Source organism: Puma concolor, chromosome E1 (assembly GCF_028749965.1).
Source record: "Puma concolor isolate L17-30 chromosome E1, mPumCon1.1.hap2, whole genome shotgun sequence".
In the NCBI taxonomy this organism is placed as follows: domain Eukaryota; kingdom Metazoa; phylum Chordata; class Mammalia; order Carnivora; family Felidae; genus Puma; species Puma concolor.
In genome coordinates this window covers 56,194,353-56,211,888 of record NC_141680.1, presented here as the reverse complement: position 1 = coordinate 56,211,888, position 17,536 = coordinate 56,194,353, and the positions used below count along the sequence as shown (strand labels likewise).

The 17,536-nt window shown below is 47.6% G+C and overlaps 2 protein-coding genes across 7 annotated transcripts in view; one reads left to right on the top strand and one right to left on the bottom strand.

The window, feature by feature from the left end:
- Positions 1-768: 768 nt before the first annotated feature.
- Positions 769-11,439, bottom strand: MTNAP1 (mitochondrial nucleoid associated protein 1). Of its 4 annotated transcripts, none has more exons than XM_086687903.1 (6): positions 11,265-11,439; positions 10,369-10,471; positions 7,423-8,919; positions 2,786-2,893; positions 2,115-2,219; positions 769-934 (listed from the first exon to the last, which is right to left on the bottom strand). In XM_086687903.1, exons 3-6 carry the CDS (start codon positions 8,891-8,893, stop codon positions 912-914), a joined length of 1,707 nt encoding a protein of 568 aa, XP_086544029.1. In that variant the 5' UTR covers positions 8,894-8,919; positions 10,369-10,471; positions 11,265-11,439; the 3' UTR covers positions 769-911. The 4 variants fall into 4 exon arrangements, with proteins under 4 accessions (XP_086544029.1, XP_025783523.2, XP_086544030.1 ...); XM_025927738.2 differs by lacking the exon at positions 11,265-11,439 and adding an exon at positions 11,051-11,224; XM_086687904.1 differs by lacking the exon at positions 11,265-11,439 and adding an exon at positions 10,737-10,868.
- Positions 11,399-17,536, top strand: part of VCF1 (VCP nuclear cofactor family member 1) — a 17,150-nt gene continuing 11,012 nt past the window's right edge. Inside the window, exons 1-2 of one of the 3 annotated variants that reach the window (XM_086687918.1) lie at positions 11,399-11,689; positions 16,132-16,231. In XM_086687918.1, coding sequence (XP_086544044.1) covers positions 11,469-11,689; positions 16,132-16,231 — 321 coding nt within the window. In that variant the 5' untranslated portion in view covers positions 11,399-11,468. The remainder of the gene's footprint in view (positions 11,690-16,131; positions 16,232-17,536) is intronic. The other 2 variants (XM_025927744.2, XM_025927745.2) reach the window with 2 other exon arrangements.

Below are 17,536 nucleotides of genomic sequence, written 5' to 3'. Positions count from 1 at the left end.
AAGGGATTGGAGAAACAGCTCTCTGTACAATCTGGATTACGTTTCCTCTAAGCCTTTTCTATCTGTCAGTAACCAGGTGAGGAAGCCACCAAAGCAGAAGTCACAAACTTAGAAAGACACTGAATATTTTGATGGGGGAAGAGACCCGGAAAAGCCAACAACCCTGACAAAGTAGAAGGAGCGTCCGAGTGTTTCACTGAAGTTCTCAGGGAGGGATGGGTGGGATTCTGAAGTTTCCAGGAAGGGATGACAAACAGAAACCATCTGCTGTTATACTCAAGATGTATAAAAAGTGCTTCAACAATTCTGTTTAGTGTGCGACTGCATTTTCATCAGCTTAAATATATTTAAGGATTTTCCAGAGACCCACCTGCAACTCTGTATCCCCCTGACTTTGCTTTTATGTTTCTCACACCCGCCAAGGTGTCAAGGACCCCAAGAGGCCCGACGGGAGGCAGATTTCCTGCCACTTCAGATATTAACCTGTATCAGGGCGTATGTAGCCTGGCATCTCGTGCAGAACGACTGTAAAATGCCAGAGCTTAGAGAATACTTTTAGGGAGAAAGATCTAAAAGTGAGATATTATTGACTGCAAATTAAGAACTCTTTAAAAACCTCTGTCATCTTCCTGCCTCCCTGACCACCATCAGCCTTAAGGGGCCAACAGACCGAAGGCTTTCAGGAATTCTGTCACTCTGGAGAGCCAGCCGAAGACATGGCCACACAGACGCAGGCCTGTCCACGGCGAAGGGACGGGCTTCCTCATATCGTGGTTTCAGAATCCAGTAACTTTATCCTTTTCACGCCCTCTCCCTGCCCCGAATACCAGTCTAAACCGCTCGATCCGCACCGCAGTGGTCTTCGCCGTGCTCCCCGAGTCTCAGAGCTTTCTTACGTGGTGTCCGGGTCACTACTTACGCCAGCGCTGCAGCTCTTTGGATAAACAGAGAGAAGCGGTAAGAAGCCAGGAGGCCACTCCCGAGGACAGTTTCTGTCTCTTGCCTGTGCGGACCACTCCACACATTCGGAAATAAAGTCTTAGGCGCCATCGGGAGCTTCTGCTCCGCTTTCTTCAAAGATCTGAAAAACCACCTCGGGTATCAACCAACTGAGCCCTTTGAGACAGGTAAACCTTTCCGGGGAGGCCTTTTCCCTGGGAAAGCAGCTGAGGGCTGGGGGGTCTCCGCATGCGCAGGGCTGACCAGGAGGAACCTCCTCTCCCCTGTGAGTGTGTGACACCCCACCTACCAGCCCCCCACCAGCGGGCAGGCGTCCGGCTGCCGCTTGACCTGCTCTCCGGCCTCCTAGGCACCGACTGCGTGAAAACCTCCAATGAGAGTCAAGTGCTGGTATTTTAGAAGTCCTACCGACCATTTGTGAATGCTACTGGGGTTCACGGTCATCTTGTACTTTTACACCCCAAGTTTTCAGAAAGGGTCTGGGCTCTTTTTTAATTGTGGAAAACTGCTGGGCTCTTTGGATATCCTCCTATATAGAACGTCTTTAAAAAGTTTTTACTTATAAAAATGTATTTTTATAAAGCGGTACTGTAAAAAAAATGAGAGAAGTTAACCTGAACTGAAAAGAGAGGTGGAGTTCAGACGCTGTCCTCCTGGTGAAGGCCCGAGGCAGGCTGAAATGAGCTAGAAGGATGCTTGTGTTCTCAATGCGGAAAGTAACGTTAACTAAGACTCCTGTGACCCGCACACACAAGACTGACCGCCGTATTGTTTCTCCTTCTCTCTTGGGGTATGAACTGTTTGGTTTCAATGCTGAAAGGCAGTTCTCAGGTGGGAATTAAGAAGGGCGCCGATCTGGCAGGCAAACAGCTTTAAGGACAAAGCACAAGACCAGCACATCTCCAGGGAGAACCTCACACGGGAGCACAGGAGCAATCATGTAAAGTCTAGTCCAATCTTATAAAGGTCATTCTAACTAAAACCCGTAATAAAAAAACCCCAGAGCCTCAGGCAGTGGCTCAGTCACTGGGCCGAGTCAGATAACGCAAAACTGTAAAACAAAAACAAAAACAAAGTAATTCGGAGAATCCCCTGGAGGTCCCCGTAATAGGACGAGGCCTGTGATTTTAGGCTCAAAGTATCAAAAAGCTTACTCAGATGCCTGAAACTCCAGCTGCACCAGAGGACGAAGTACCCCGTGAAGAGCATGGTGACGCCCCCAACTCCACTCCTCACAGTGGTGCTGCACCTGACCCAGCCTGTGTGGAGAGAAACACGTCTGGTTGCTATGGTGAACTGGAACTAGGGGGCCGCGACCTGCCGGATATTCAAGTTATCCCAGTCGGCCTGGGCCATGGGATTGAAGTCACAGAATCCTCGCCAACACCACACGGGTATTTTTTTTACACAGACGAAAAGGCCCAAAGGTGGAAGACCTTAATTTTAACAAGTTGAGTTACTCTTGTTTTGGGAGTTTGGTCGGAATCTCGAGTGGGCAGGTTAACACGTCTGGTGAACTTGAGGCGTAGAGCCCTCCTGGCTTTGGGACGATCCAGGCGAGCGGGGGAGAAATGGCGGGGGGGGGGGGGTGGCCAGGGGAGACATCACCAACAGGAAAGCTGGCCAGTAATGGCAGCCGCTCTCCTACTGGCTTTGACGTCAGACTCTACGGTGAAAACAGACCGACCAAGGGAAGGGGGCCTACACGTTTGTCTCTTTTTCTCTTTTCCTTAGCCTTGCTGTAACCATCAGGGCTAAAGTAAGAGAAACTTCTCCAAATGCTTGGAACCAGCAACAAAACCCAAAGTCAATGACTCCAGCTCACCTTTCTGGACAGCTCCCAAGAGCCTCATCAGAGACAAGCTGGAGGGCGTAAGTCTGGTCGGGGGTCCCAAACTCCTGAGAGCAGTCGAGCTTCTTTCCAACAAAGGAACTACGGTTCCAAACAGAAGTCACTGTGACAGTTCATCTAGATTCGGTCTCTTTCCCGATCCTCAGTGCCCGGGGTTCCCAGGGCCAGGCTGAGGGGAGGATCTCTAAACAGCCGGATTACTGTGTACGGGGCTGCAGTGAACTAAGTGCTGAAAGTCAAGGCGGTTTATTCCCCAAAAGAGGTTCTGCAAAAGGCTGAGGGAGCCCCTGGGGATCGGGATCTAGCTACATTTTTGGTCTGAAGAATACACCCTGCAGCCCTTCCATGTGCATGTGCTTAATGAAATGAACTGTCTACGTTTTCTACCACTTGCAATGTTTTAGCAGAAGGCAGGACTTTCTACCATGATACTAACTACTGCTACTCCTCACTATATCTACTAGGGTCAACACGTGTGCTCTATCACCCCACTGCTAACAGCAAACAGGTCTGTTCAACATGTGAATAACTCACGTAAAACCAGAAAGGAGAGTTTATGCTCTCCATTTACATCTTTCCTGTACCTGTTTTTCTGTTTAAAGATAGGCAGGGAATCTCTACTATTGCTGGTTCTCTGCTCTTGGTTTGGCTCAGTGGGAGAAAGGGTAAACAAGGGAATATTTACAACAAGTTTAGCAGATGTGGTAAAAGTTGCTGCGGAGGTAAACATACTAACCAAATGATCATATTAAGTGAGACAAACCAGACTGGCTTTCAAGAAATTACCCAGAAAATTACTTCACAAGGTGAAGATTAGTCTCTTGAAAAAACAAAGCATGACACAACCCATTCTTCTTGGAAAAAGTTTGAAAAGAGACGGGAAGAGGCAGTTTTGTGACAACTGCAATTGTAAAACCACTTCCCCTGCCGTGTCAGGAACGGGGCGGCCCCTCCACTCTGTCTCCTCTCCAGCCAGTAGCCCATTTCCTCCACTAAGGGTTCAGTCAAACTTGTGTGAATGACATCAGTTCGGGCCCTGGGCTGGGATACAAAAGCAGCCCGAGGTCCAGGAGAGGCCAGCTCAGAACCCACAGAGGTGGTTAAGAGTTCTTTAGTGTCGTCCTTCCCATCGTCCAGGGGCCCTGGGTTCTGATCTATACCCCTCTTGGCCTGGCTCCACTGCCATCTCCAGACACTGTCCTGGACCCACTGCCAGTGTAGACATCCTTATTATCCCAAACCTAGTGACAGAGGTTCCACTCTCTAACATAAATGCTGGAACCATCCCTGGTACCTCTAACATTTCCTATCACCCCTCTGACCTGGCTGGAATTCCAGACCTGTGACCTGACTACCCCCCCCCGGTCTCTGGCTGTTGTCACATGTCCCCTCACATGGCCGCCTCTGGCTACTAGAAGATCTAATCCTGACGTGTCATATTCCTGCTCTGCTCTAATCCTAACTATTCTGAGCCCCTTCATCACATGTGTCCCATCTCAAACAGGTCACTCGGACACCCTATTGGCGGAAACACTGTTTAAAGATGAGAGAAGAGGCTTATGAAGTTGTTTCTGGGTCTCTGAAAACCCATGACGCGATCAGGTTTCCCTATTTTACTTTCTGCTATCCCCACCGGCCAATTTCTAGGAACTGTTTTATTCAAACCTCCTCCTCCCTCCCCCACCATCTGTTTGCCAACACCCCCTACAGGGTCTGAGTGCCCCCCTCCCCGCCGCCAGTGGCCTTCCCAACACCTGCAGTACTCTTAACTTTGGAAACGTTTGGAAATCTGATTCTTAGATCTGACTTCAGAATCAGTCTTTAGGGATGAGGTCTAAGAATCTTTAATCCTATATGGGATCATCAGGTTGTCCTGATTTGGGCCTAGAGCTCTTCAACTCTCAGTCCCAGAAGCCAAGGCACCGACATCTGGCCAGGGCTCGGCCAAGCACCCCAGCGAAGTGCTCACAAGGCTTTCCTTTGAACAAAGGAAACCAATTCCAGCTTCTTTGCTGAGGACTGTCAGCCCCTTGTACTTGCTCAGTCTCCCGAGATTTGAATCTTGAACTTCTAAAGTCTATTTTCTCTAATGCTGGGAAAACTATTTTTTTGGGGTAGTAAGTCTGTGAAAATCCTTTTCACTAAACCTCACAAGACGGCTCGGCTCCTAATGCTGCCGAGCTCCATGAGTAAGCCTACTTCTCGTTCCTGACTTACAGAAACCCGACTCAGCCGCGTCCTCAGAGCCACCAGTCTGCCCAAGCTAGTGACGGTACTGTAGACCGGGACCAACATGAGGGAACAAAACAGCTCCTCACCACTCTTCTGGAGAAACTCTTGTTGACAAAAACCTTGTATTTTTCCCCCATATTCAATCTCACAAGCAAGCCAGGTGGTCCGATTAGTCACTGTATGTAGCCCTTACCTTATTCTTATCACTATATTCTTGGGACCCACTAAAGTGAGCATGTCAACGGATAACTTACATCAAAAATGACAGCAACCACTAACTGCCCCGAATAGTAAGCCCAGTGCACAGTATGAAGACCAGGGGTAGATAAGTCAGATGGATCCAGACTTGAATTCTGACCACCACTCACTGGATGAACGTGGGCAAGTCACTTGAGATGTCTGGGGGTCATGGGGCACCCGGGTAGCTCAGGCCATGATCTCATGGTCGTGAGCTGGAGCCCCGCATCAGCCAGGCTCAGCGCGGAGCCTGCTTGAGTTTCTCTCTCTCCCTCTTTCTCAACGTAAATAGATAAATAAATAAAAGATGTCCGGGGCTCAGGTTCTTCGCCCATAAAAGACGGTGGGACGGGGACGTCACTGACAGTCACCTGAGTTGTCATGAGGGTTGAATGAGGTAGTAATGTACCTAGCAGAGGCTGATCCAGTCACCATCTGACCAATGTCAGTCTCCTCCCCTTTCCCTCTGAAATGAGAAGTGGGTGCACCAGAGACTCTCCTCAGCACTGTAAGAGACAGCACAGTAACCACAGAAGTCCTACTCGCCAGAGAGATTTGCTACGGGCTGTGCGCGTGCCTACGTGATGCCAACCACAAGGAAGTAGAGACAGCTGACCGACCCCCATGTTTCTGGTTCTGGTGCACTTTCTGCAACACGGTTTGGTGGAAAGGGTGAAACTTGGTCTGAAGAGACTGTGTTCTCTGGCAGCTCTACCGTTTACAGCAACCTGACCTTGGACAAGTCACATGTTCTCTCTGTGTCTGTTTTATCATCTGCAAAGCAGAGATACAGATCACTGCCCACCTCTCAGAGTGGCGGGGCCATAGTAAGAAAATGGATGGAAGAGGCACTCTGAGATCAACAAACTCAGACGTTAATATCATTTCTGTATTAACGTGGAAAAGGGGCTTGCGAGCACGGCTTTGGCCTCGAGACAGACTACAACTTTGTAGAGAGCGCCTGATGTTAGGAGTGTTTGTACAGCGGGTGGAAGAAAATTGTAGCTTTAGCTAGCACTACACTTCACTTGATATACTTCCGCTTTGAAACCTTTAGAAAGGAATAATGACCATACAAAAGAAAATGCTTTTTCACACCGGACAACCTGGGCTTTGGTGAATACGAATAATTTACAAAATATACCAGAGAGGGAAAACACGTCTCTAGGAAGAGGTTACAGGATTTTCAGGTGCAAAGGTATTCTGACTTGCCACAGGTCTCCTGTCCAACCTAAAAGCACCAATGAATACTACACATACACACACACACACACACACACACACACACACACACACACACACCCCCCCCCCCCCCCCCCGAGATGGATGCTACGTTAAACTAACTGTGCTGCCATGGGCGCCTGGGTGGCTCAGTCAGTTGACCATCCGACTCTTGGTTTCGGCTCGGGTCATGATCTCATGGTTTTTGAGTTCGAGCCTCACATCAGGCTTCGAATGGGTGGTGCGGAGCCTGCTTGGGATTCTCTCTCTCCGCCCCTCCCCCTCTCACTCTGTCTCTCTCAAAAACAAATCAACTTAAAAAAACTAAAATAAAAAAATGAACTATGCTTCTAGAAAACCTTGAAAGAAAAAAATCTAAAGCTCTCCGATGAGGAAAATGAAGAAATGTTACATATTGTAATTAGAGAGGCAGTCCGATAACTAAAAGTAAGGTTCTGCAGGAAGAAGTGAGGATCCCCGAAATGCCAGAATTTCCTGGCTCTGTGGGGCCACTTAACCCATTCCGGGCACGGGCAAGGAGCCTCTGGACAGCTTCTGAGGAGACCCCCTCACAGTCCTCTCTCCTTCCCTAACCTCTCACCCAGTCTCTCAAGACAGTTTGAATCCCTGCCCCATATCCACTGGCCACGCCCCTGCCCAGTGGGGAAACTCGAGTGATCAATGCCACCAGCCAGCCTGGCCTAGTCCAACCGTCAACTCTGGGTGCAGGGGAAGGGACAGTGGTAAAGCACTCTGGAGCAAGAATGAGTGTTTTCAGAACCACGAATGAGTCTGGCATACTGGAACACCTGGGTACAAGTCAGCTGAGAGAAAGCAGGAGTGCTCTGAACCTGATTAAGGCAAAAGGCACAGAGCTGTTTGGAGGGGCTTGGAGGGTCCTTGAAAACGAGCACGCTTACCTTGTGAGAGTCTCTCCCCCTGGGGACTGATGAGCTGAGGCTTCTGGGCCATTGCATTCCAATACTGGGGCTTCCCTGGCAACACCCCCAGTCCAAGATAACCAGGATAGAGCTCTGGAAACCACTCCAGGCCCAGGGAGCTTGAGACGCCCTTCCTGCCAGCCACGCCCACCTGACTGAAGGGGCTGTCAGAGGCGTGGAGCAGGACTGAATGTGAAGGCTGCTGGCACCCAGGTTGTGATGCCTGGGGCCCACAGCCCGGTCCGTGCGGTAGAGGAGCTCGCTCACTACGCTCTGTGAACACCTTCACATCAGGGACTCGGTGAGGACTGCAGGCTGCTGCTTTCTCTTCTTGAAAAAATCGGACAGCCAGAGAGGCCAGATTTTGATTATACGACTGTGATACAGAAAGTAGCTCACCGCAAGTCGTCTCCCTTGGAGTGAACGAATTTAAATCGGGACCTTCGTCTCGACATTTCTTCTCTGTGGCCGAATCACCACCACTGAAGTTCTTTGCCCGTTCCTGCGTGTCTGTCACAGATACACTTTTCTCTGCATTTCCTGTGCTCCCACTTGCCTCTACTCCAAGGTCAAGTCCTTCCCCTTGGTTCTCCCTGATGTGGATTTCACCTAATGGGCTAACTTTAAAATTTAAAAATTGTGATTCCATTCTCTTTTCTTGAATCTCAGGGTCTCTAACATCACTAGAGACTTCTAAGAGGTGGTCCCTGGCCTTGGACTCTGTCTCATTGCTTGACAAGGACGTTCTTACTCTTTCAATCCCATGATGGAGATTCATGGGAGAACTACGATAATCACCATTAGCTGTACCTACTAACTTTACTAGAAGTTTCTGTCTTGGGGGATCAATTTTGTCCAATCTTAAATCAGGAGAAGTGGTCTGTACATCACTGGGTAAGGTTGAAAGTTTTCTATCTTGATTTGATGAAGAAGGTTCTACTGGGCCAAGAGGTAAAGATGCTTTGGTTTCTGAAAGCTTAATTCTACTCTCCCCCAATAGAGGCAAATCTTTGGGAAGTTCTTTGTTAGGAGTGGTATTTTCTGATGCATAAAACTGAGCCTTGGTTTCTCCCTGGAAAGCAACCTTTGGTTCAGTATCTTTTAGCATTTTGAGGGAGCACCGAACTCGATTCTTGAGGTATTCATCTGCCTTTGTGTTACTTGCTCTTTCTAAACCAACGGCCGGTAGTGGAAAAGACTTCACTGTCCGTTCTGGTTTGTCCTTTATCAACTTGGTATTTCTTTTTTCACTCCTGGTCTCTAATTCTCTCTCTTTAGTGTTATTTAAATCTGTGATTGGTCTTTTCCTGCTTGTAGCATGTGGGCGTGTAGCTAGCTTGGACTGACAAGCTTTGTGATCAGCAGGTACAGTCGGCCTTATCATCTTACAGTGTGGCAAGTGGGATTTTAATCGTTTAAATGGCTTCTTACAGTAAGGACACACTTCCATCCTGGCAGAATATCACTCTCTTATTCCTGAAAAAGATAAACAGGAGATTATGAGGGGCACAGAGTTCGTAAAGTAAATACTAATATTTCATTTACATGTGTACCTTTCATTTGGAAGAACCCAGGTCGAAGGAAATTTAAAAAAAAAAAATGTTTTGATTCATTTTCTTACAGAAATAGGAAACAGAAGACATAGTTGGTTTTAAGATAAATACTCCTGGCTCCATTTATGCTTGGCATTATACATTTCTTAAAGTCTTCTAGGAACCAATCATCAGTAAAAGACAATCAAAGAGGTTTTACATCCCTAGCTAGTAGCTGAGCAAAGCTAAAAGACTGAAACCTAATAAACAACGGTTACTGGAAGAAAAAGTTGTCCAAACTAGCAGTCAGATTAAAATGTTTGCTATTTAAAGTTACAGCAAGTCAACTGGGTATTACACGAGTATAAAAAAATTGTCTGAAGCCCTTAAATATACCACTTAAGGAAAGAATGGTGAATTCAGGCCAAGATCTGAAGGCTGTTGACTAGAGTCATGTTTTCCAAGTGGTATATGGAAGATCCACAGAGGTGCAAGAAGAAAATATTAGAACTTCCAGGCTTTCAGCATGAGAAATGAAGCTGTACTAACACTTCCCATATTAGTAAAACACATGTACACCCATACACATATATATAAAACTATGTGGGGGTGCCTGGTTCACTCAGTTAGTGTCCCACTCTTCATTTCAGCTCAGGTCACGATCCCAGGTTTGTGGGACTGAGCCCCACGCTGGGCTCCATTGTGAGCGTGGAGCCTGCTTAAGATTCTCTCTCTCACTCGCTCTGTCCCTCTCCTGCTCACACTCATGTGCATGCACTCTCTCAAAAAAAAAGTATGTGCGATGCACTAATAATATATAGGTGGAGGGAACATGGTCCCCAGTTTTTCATTCACGGTTTGTAGCATATGGACTGCCAGCAAATTCATTTAGTTTGAAACCTTTGTGATATTCATACCAGGTAAGAACATGAAAAAAAAGTAATACCATGTATCACTTGTACCTCTTTGAGCACCGCGCTGGGCATATGGTATTTGTTGAATGAATGTTTTCTCTGAACGTCAACATGCAAACGCTATCATAAATCACTGTGACTGAATACCTTCTAACTACTAAAGTCAAAGAGTGACACTGAAACCATTTACAAGATAAACAGACATAATCCTGGCCATTTAGGATCCTATGTAAACTCAGGCAAAACAAAACTGTTTCTGATTACAGTAATCGTTCTGACTTTGGAGGTACCCCTCTGACAATATAATCAAACTTTTGAGCCTTTGACTTACAAAAATAGCCACAATTGGAGCCAGTCCACGGGCCTCAGGCTAATGGCTTCAGAAGAGGCTTGGGACCTCTTAGACGTGTCTGCCCCTACAGTACACCACACTCAGTCCTACTGGGAAGATCCTGCACCCTCTCGTGGTAACGTCTTACCGTGGGTGCCTAAATACTTTCTTACAGGAGCTTCCCCAGAAGGATGCTAATTTTGTGGTTGTTTCTCTTGGATCTCCATGCCTCACCATCGCAGCTCCTGGGTCTGGAAAAAGAAACTCGATTTTAATTATCAGCCAGCGCAAGACACAATCAGAAAAGTAACTCGACAGCACACTCAGTGAATGAATGTGGTGCGGCACTGAACCGAGTACAACCAACTCGCAGCGCACGTCTCTCTCCGTGTTCCGGAAAGCAGACAGTTAAAGCCGCGCACGCCGGTCGGGCGCAGGGCGGGTCGGACTTGTGCCAACCGCCCCCCCGCCCCACCCCACCCCACTCCACCCCACTCCACCCCTGAGCCGCGGTACCTGGCCCGCCCTCCTCCCAGCTCCCGCACTCTTTCCGGAAGCCGAGCCGCCGCTTCCCGCGGAGTGGGCGGGGGCCGTGGGGAAGCTAGCGGCTCCGGGCCGGCCTCCACTGCAGCCTCAGCCGGAGCCGCAGGGACGCCGAGGAGGTTCATCCTGAGGCCCCGGGAAGCCCCCCCCCCCCCCCACGGCTGGTCCGCCACCCGATCGACTCCCCTCTCTCCTCGGGAAGCCCCCTCCCCTGACCCCCAGACATATGGCGTGGGCACTAGGACAAAGTCCGACCCGCCACAATTAGCCCAGAGCAGCGTCCTTACCTAGCCAGGTGTGAAAGTCCCGGAAGCCCCCGCGACAAGCCCCCCAGCGCAGCCCTCCAGCAGCTTCCCAACTCCCTGTCGGGGACCCGCCGCAGGCCGTCTGCGCCACTGCCTGATGCTTCTCAGCTATGTTTCTACAAAACTGTTAGCTCATAGGTGCTTAACTTAAGTACCTGTATCGTCTTATTATGAAATAATTTAAATTAATTTAAACCTGGCTTGACTTATATGCCGTCACTTTTCGGCTGCGAACAGGCGAAAGCTCGGGCCGCCTTCTCATGAGGTCCTCTCTCCCAGAAGCTCCTAGGCGCTCCTCCCCTCGGAGCCCGCCTCTTCCCGTGGGCGGGGTTACCGGTCGGCGCGGCCGCCGTCGCGCCACTGCGCAGTCTCGAGAGGGCGGTACCACGGCGGCTGCGACATGGGGGGGCGCGGAGCAGACGCCGGAAGTAGCGGTGGTACGGGTCCCACCGAGGGGTACTCACCGCCGGCAGCGTCCACCCGCGCCGCGGCGAGAGCCAAGGCCCGAGGGGGTGGGCGTGGCGGCCGCCGGAACACAACACCCTCTGTTCCCTCAGCTCGCGGAGCGGCGCTGCGTCGCTCCCCTCCACCGGCTGCCATGAGCGAGCGCCTCCGCCCCAGGTGAGACCGCAGGGACCTCCTTCCTTCCCAGCCCCTCGCTGGGGGCTGGGGCCGAGGGAGCACGCGAAGCGGGGGTCCGAGCAAGCGTGGGCCCTGTGGGTCTCCATCTGGGCGCCCTACGGCCCCGGGGAGGGAAGAGAAGGATGCGCGAGTGGTCGGGTACCTGGTCTCTGAGGTGCTGGAGGAGTGACTCGCCAGGGTCCAAGTCTCCCCCCAACCCCATCTTTTTCCCTCTTGTATTTCCCTACTTGGAATGCAGTCTGAACGGTCCCGGAAGAGAGACAGTGGCCCTTGAAGCTTCCCTGTCCTAAATTTAGGAGGGTGGGGGGATGGGAGGAATGTCTGATCTTTGAGAGGGAGCCCCTAGGACGTCTTTGAGGGACCGAGGCTGGGAGCTGCCGTCTCCCCAAGGTCAGAAAGGATGGGGTTTAGCTCTGCAGTGGGGAAGGGTTGGGATAGATACTAGAATTTGTGCCCCGGACGGTTGTGAACATAGGAGGGCAGATGACCAAAGTGGCTTATAGCATAAACAGGCAGGATTCTAAACTGTTTGGACGCGGAGCCGTTTGACTCCGAAAGCGGGAGGTAGGATTATATGGCGATGCTCTACTTTCCGGTGAACCTTGACCTCAGGACCTGGGTTTTGACCTAGGGGTGCTATGCTTGCTTGACGTGTACAGAATAGAGTCCCGATCAAACCGCAATTTCTTTGTCTTTCTTTTCTCCTCCTTACGCCCTGTAAGACAGTTGGGGAGGAGAAAGTTGGGATTGGGAACCCCAAATGAAGCGGAGCAGTTTTACTTCAGATTAGAAAAATCGCTTTGTGGAAAACCTATAGATCACCAAGTCCTACACTTTCATTTTTCTGATAAGGAGACATTGAGGGAGCTCAGCAGGTTTACCCCAGTCTTTCCAGGTTCGCTGCTCTTTTCATTACTTCACGGTACTTTCAGTGAAGCTCTGCTGAGGCCAATAGGATTGCCTCGGTAGGTTATGCTGGATGTTTCCTCGTTCTGTATTTTCATTGGCTCTGATTGTACTGGGCAGTCTTTCCACAAGGATCCTGCTCTGGGGGATGGTCAGTTCAGGGATTAAGATTCTGGAAAGCATCTTGAGGTTGTTTGGTCTAATAGTGAGAATCTAGGGTCGCCCATACTTCTGCACTGGATTATTGATTTGGGTACACAGTGAGTGGGGCACAAAGCCTGCTCGTGTAGAGAACAAGAATGGTCTAAGTTTGAAATTAGGGGCCCAATGACCAACTTGCTGTTGGAATTAGAAACATAGGCTCCTGTGATGTCTCATATCTGGAAAAGCCTAAATAGTTCCTGCAGAAAGATTCCCTTCATCCGTTGCCGTATGCAGATCTAAATGTGCTTATACTGGTAGCCGATTTCTTTTACCTGGTACGCAAATAATCTCAGCCCGTTTATACTGCTGACTTCGTTGCCATAAAAGAAACCGTTTGATTTGGACAGGGGTTTCTTACCTCCTTGTCACCCCATGTTTCATGTACCAATTCCGCCAGCTCCCGCTAACATAATGTCTCCCAAGTCCAGTTTCTGGATGAAGCATTGGTCTGAGATGGTGGTTTTTCAGACTGTTATAAAATACACTGGGATAGCCACTGAGGGGTGGATGTAGGTCAAGAAAACCCCCACTCTAACCAAAACAGGTCCTTTGTCTCGTATATATTGACGTATTTTTGCCAACAGAAAGAAAGGGTTCTGTTACTTAAAAAAAAAAAAAAAGTTTGAAAAACACTAGTTTCCATACTCAAGATTCCTCCTCCTCCTCCTGCTTCTTCTTTTTAAAGTTTATTTATTTATTTTGAGAGAGGGGGAAAGATAGAGAATCTCAAGCAGGCTCTGCACTAGCAGAGCAGAGCCTGAAGTGATGCAGGACTCAAACTTCCCAACTGTGAGATCATGACCTGAGCTGAAATCAAGCCTCAGGCACTTAACCGACTGAGCCACCCAGGCGCCCCTCTTAAGATTTCTTCTCTGCTCAGTCTCTAGGAGATGGCAGGAAGATTGGAAGGAAATGAGATGATGGACAGTGGTACAGTCAGCCATCCTTAGAAGTAACAGATGCTAAACAACAATCTGTAGCTAGATGCCTGGGGAGAATATAATCAATTATATGGTAGCTGCTAAAATTATAACCTGGTCTGTGGCATTAATGTAGAAAGCTATAATCTGACTGTGTGGCTAGAGTTGAACATGAAGCTATAATCTTGGCAATTATTAACGATTTTTGTTGAAAGAAGACTGTTCCAAGGACGGAATCTGCATGGAGCCTAGAAAAAGGAGAATGAAAACAGCAGGGCTCATTCTTAATCGGGTAGCATCCAGAGGAGAGGGCCCCCGACACGAGATCGTTCTGTTCTGGTACCTTGAGAAAGCAGCTGATCATGAGGCAGGGATATTTTCATGCGACTTTCCCAGAGTTTAGTTGAAATCCGCAAAAGCAGCCCATCCTCTTTGTTCCTACGCTCTTTTTGCTTTGCAACCTCCTTGACATTCATTTTCTTGTCCCTGGAAAGATACGGTCTGGATTATAAGTGAGGAAATGAGAAAGTTTGGGTCGGGCTCAGAAGTGCTTAGAGTGGCCCAGTCAGCTGCTGGCACATTAATAAGAGTTTGGGGACCAGCATACTGTCATTTGGTGAGAGTCCCACCTGTGTCAACTGGCCTTCCATCAGACCTTGCCCTGTAACTGTAGCTCTTTTCCAGAACAAATTCTCTGGTCATAGCTGGACAAAAATAGTAATTTCTTGGTTCAAATCTATGGTAATAGCACATCCATTTAAATTAGTTTTAAGCCTGCTTTTCACCTCGTTTTTAACCTGCAAATACTTCAAAGTAACGTGCAGGTAAGATCTAATGTCCTGAGAGAAAGTTAGGGAGCAGGAATGATGGTCTTAGAAGCAGTTGAGTCTGGGAATGAGGTAAATGGTGCAGCCCTTTGCTGGTTGGTTAATGCTTTATCAGCACCACACAGTCACAATTTTATCATTCCACGCCTAGATCTGTATTTATTAATAAAGCTAGATGTATTCAGAGTACAGGAATTTTGCAGAATACGGGAACTTGAGCTCGGGGTGGTACCTTAAATTTTCTCCGATATCAAGACTTCAGCTCAAAACCTTAGGATTACGGACGGGCCTGCCATGGTTTGCCGCACTGCTCGCGTAGAAAACGTGTGGCCGTACGAGATGCCACGTGCTCAAGTTCAGTACTTGCGCAAAAGCTGTTTTTCCCTCCAGCTATGGGAATGTGAATCTTTAAGAATTTTCATGGTAATACATTGTGCCGTTTCGTATCAATGGCCTCTTGCCAACACTGTCCATTGGTATTTTCTGCGGTGATGGGAATGTCCTCTGTCTGTGCTGTCCAGTACAGTGACCACTAGCTACCTGTGGCCTTTGAACACTGAGAATATAGCTAGTGTGACTAAGGAGCTGGATGGTAAATTAAATTTAATTTAACTGACTATATGTTATAATAATGTATAATCATAATATAACGATAGCTAGTGGCTCCTGTCCTGGACAGCACAATTCCAGGCAATTCGACTTAAAATAATACCTCCTTTAATTTATCTCTAACTTCTGTCTTCTAAACTGGGATTTAGAAGTCCTTGTAGAAGCACTTAATTCTTGCATAGAATACATACAAACTTTGTTGCACATCTGAGAACACTGGGGTAAAGGTGTGAATTTTTTTCTTTAAACCTGAGAATTTTGAGCAGCCTGGGTTCCAGACTCAAAGTAACAATCTGGTGAAGTAACGTGTCATAATACTAGGGGTGGTGTAGAGAGAATAATGGAGTTAATGTGTCCAAGAGCAGCCTTTCTAATGAATGTCGGGAAAAATGATCTAATACTTTAGAGGGCATTGAGCTTTTGTTTCATGTGATGATTGGGGGGAAGTCAGGGATGAGAGAAAACTGCACATCAAAGGCTACATGAACCTTTAATGATCCTCCTGCGTAGCACCCCAGTTTTATTAGGATTTTAGGGGTATGTGGGCAACGACAGCCCCTCCTGTCTTCCATGTTGTCCTATGGGAGGAGTAGGATTAGGTAACTTGAAACTGTGATTTCAGGAAACGTCGAAGGACCATAACCTTGATTAGGTGGAATTTGGAAGCTTAGTCATTAGCATCACCCTACTTTTATTTATTCCCAGTAGGCATTTAAAGTTGCCAAGCTTCTTTTTAGAAATCAGTTGTACTAATTTAAGCTCACCCTGCTGCTGCTATTTTGTATTTTTACTCTTTGTGCCCAACGGTAGTGTACTTTCAACTTTTTACCTATTGGGGTAGCATGCAAATTCTGTTTTCTCGGGTGAGAGGGTACATTTGTTGTGATTTACGATTTTAAGTGTCCAAAAGATCAACTGTCGGATTTTTTTTTTTTTTCTCGTAACTTGACTTCAGGAAAAGGAGAAGGAATGGCAGTGAAGAAGACCACCATCTTCCCCCGCAGACCAAAAGGAGTAGTAGAAACCCTGTCTTTCATGAGTCCTGGGACACAGAGGTAGGAAGTGTGGTCAGAGTGTCTGCTGTTTCCATTGCTTGAACAAAGTCTAAATAACCCAGTTTCTTTGTGTGATTAAAATTATTCTTTGAATAAATAAAAGTGATTTTATTTGAGTGTAGTGGTTTCAACTTTTTTTTTTTTTTTTTTTTTTTGAGTCACGGCCCCTTTGAGGAAACCGTGCACCCTTTCTCCATTGAAGAGTATATATGCACATACTAATATGTACACAGAGCACAAAATTTGTTACGAGTGTCATAGACCTTTGAAAATTCATCTTTGAGCTGTCTGGTTGATCTTTGAGAAACCAACTATTTTCTAAGTTTCTAAGCCATTAATCATCCTTAAGGCAAGTATATTGCTTTCATTCACATGAAATTCATGTTTAATTTTATTCATGAGAAACTGTGTAAGCATTCAGAATATGCCATGTGTGTGTATGCAAAATACTATTTTTAAGTGTTACTATTTTTTTTTAAAGTTTATTTATTTATTTTGAGAGAGAGAAAGAGAGTGGGGAGGGGCAGAGAGAGAGGGAGAGAGAATCCCAAGCAGACTCCGCACTGTCAGCACAGAGCCCGATGCAGGGCTCACACTCACAAACTGTGAGATCGTGATCTGAGCCGAAATCAAGAGTCGGATGCTTAACCGACTGTGGACACTGCCACCCAGGCGCCCCTGAGTGTTATTCCTTTTTTATCGTGTTCTAAAAGGACTCCTGTGGGAGGCAGGGTGGTGGGGAGAGAGAGGCGTGAGGGGGAAAGAGCTCCCGAAGTTTTGGTTTCCCAACAAGAGAGCTCCATTCTGCATACCACAGGGAGCGTTTTGGTGCAGTTGAAAGGCTGCTCTGCAGAGGGAAAGGAGGGCAGCTAGCATTTAAGTGACGCCTCTGTTAACTTACACACTGGAAAATTGTGACCCTTGAGTTGTCACCCTGACGAGAAGCTCCTCCCCAGCACAGATCCCTAAGCCTTAGCCTTATAACTTAAAGCAGAGCTCTGCATATTACAGTTTTTGTACCACCGAAATAATTTGTACTTTAAACAGTCCTTGATAATAGGATTTGACCTACATCTGGTCCTTACCAGAAATCCAAAGCTCTCCCAAGGGGGGAAAGCCAGTTAACTCTCACATAGGTCCTACACGACTAGGAGCAGTTCATGAACAAGTGTGGGTGGGATCTTTTTGTGTGGGGATGTGAGTTTCTGTGACTTCTCTCCCCCTTTTAAAAATCCTCTGTTATGCTTTCTTTCCTTTTTCTTATGTTTTTAAAAATGATTCGCAGAGAAGTAATTGAGCTTTTGT

Coding starts and splice junctions, on each gene's coding strand:
- MTNAP1 (XM_086687903.1), bottom strand. CDS start 8,893: ATGGAAGTGTGTCCTTACTGTAAGAAGCCATTTAAACGATTAAAATCC. Junction 2,220..2,785: donor CTTGGGAGCTGTCCAGAAAG/GTGAGCTGGAGT, acceptor CTCTCCACACAG/GCTGGGTCAGGTGCAGCACC. Junction 935..2,114: donor CTGGAGTTTCAGGCATCTGA/GTAAGCTTTTTG, acceptor GTTTATCCAAAG/AGCTGCAGCGCTGGCGTAAG.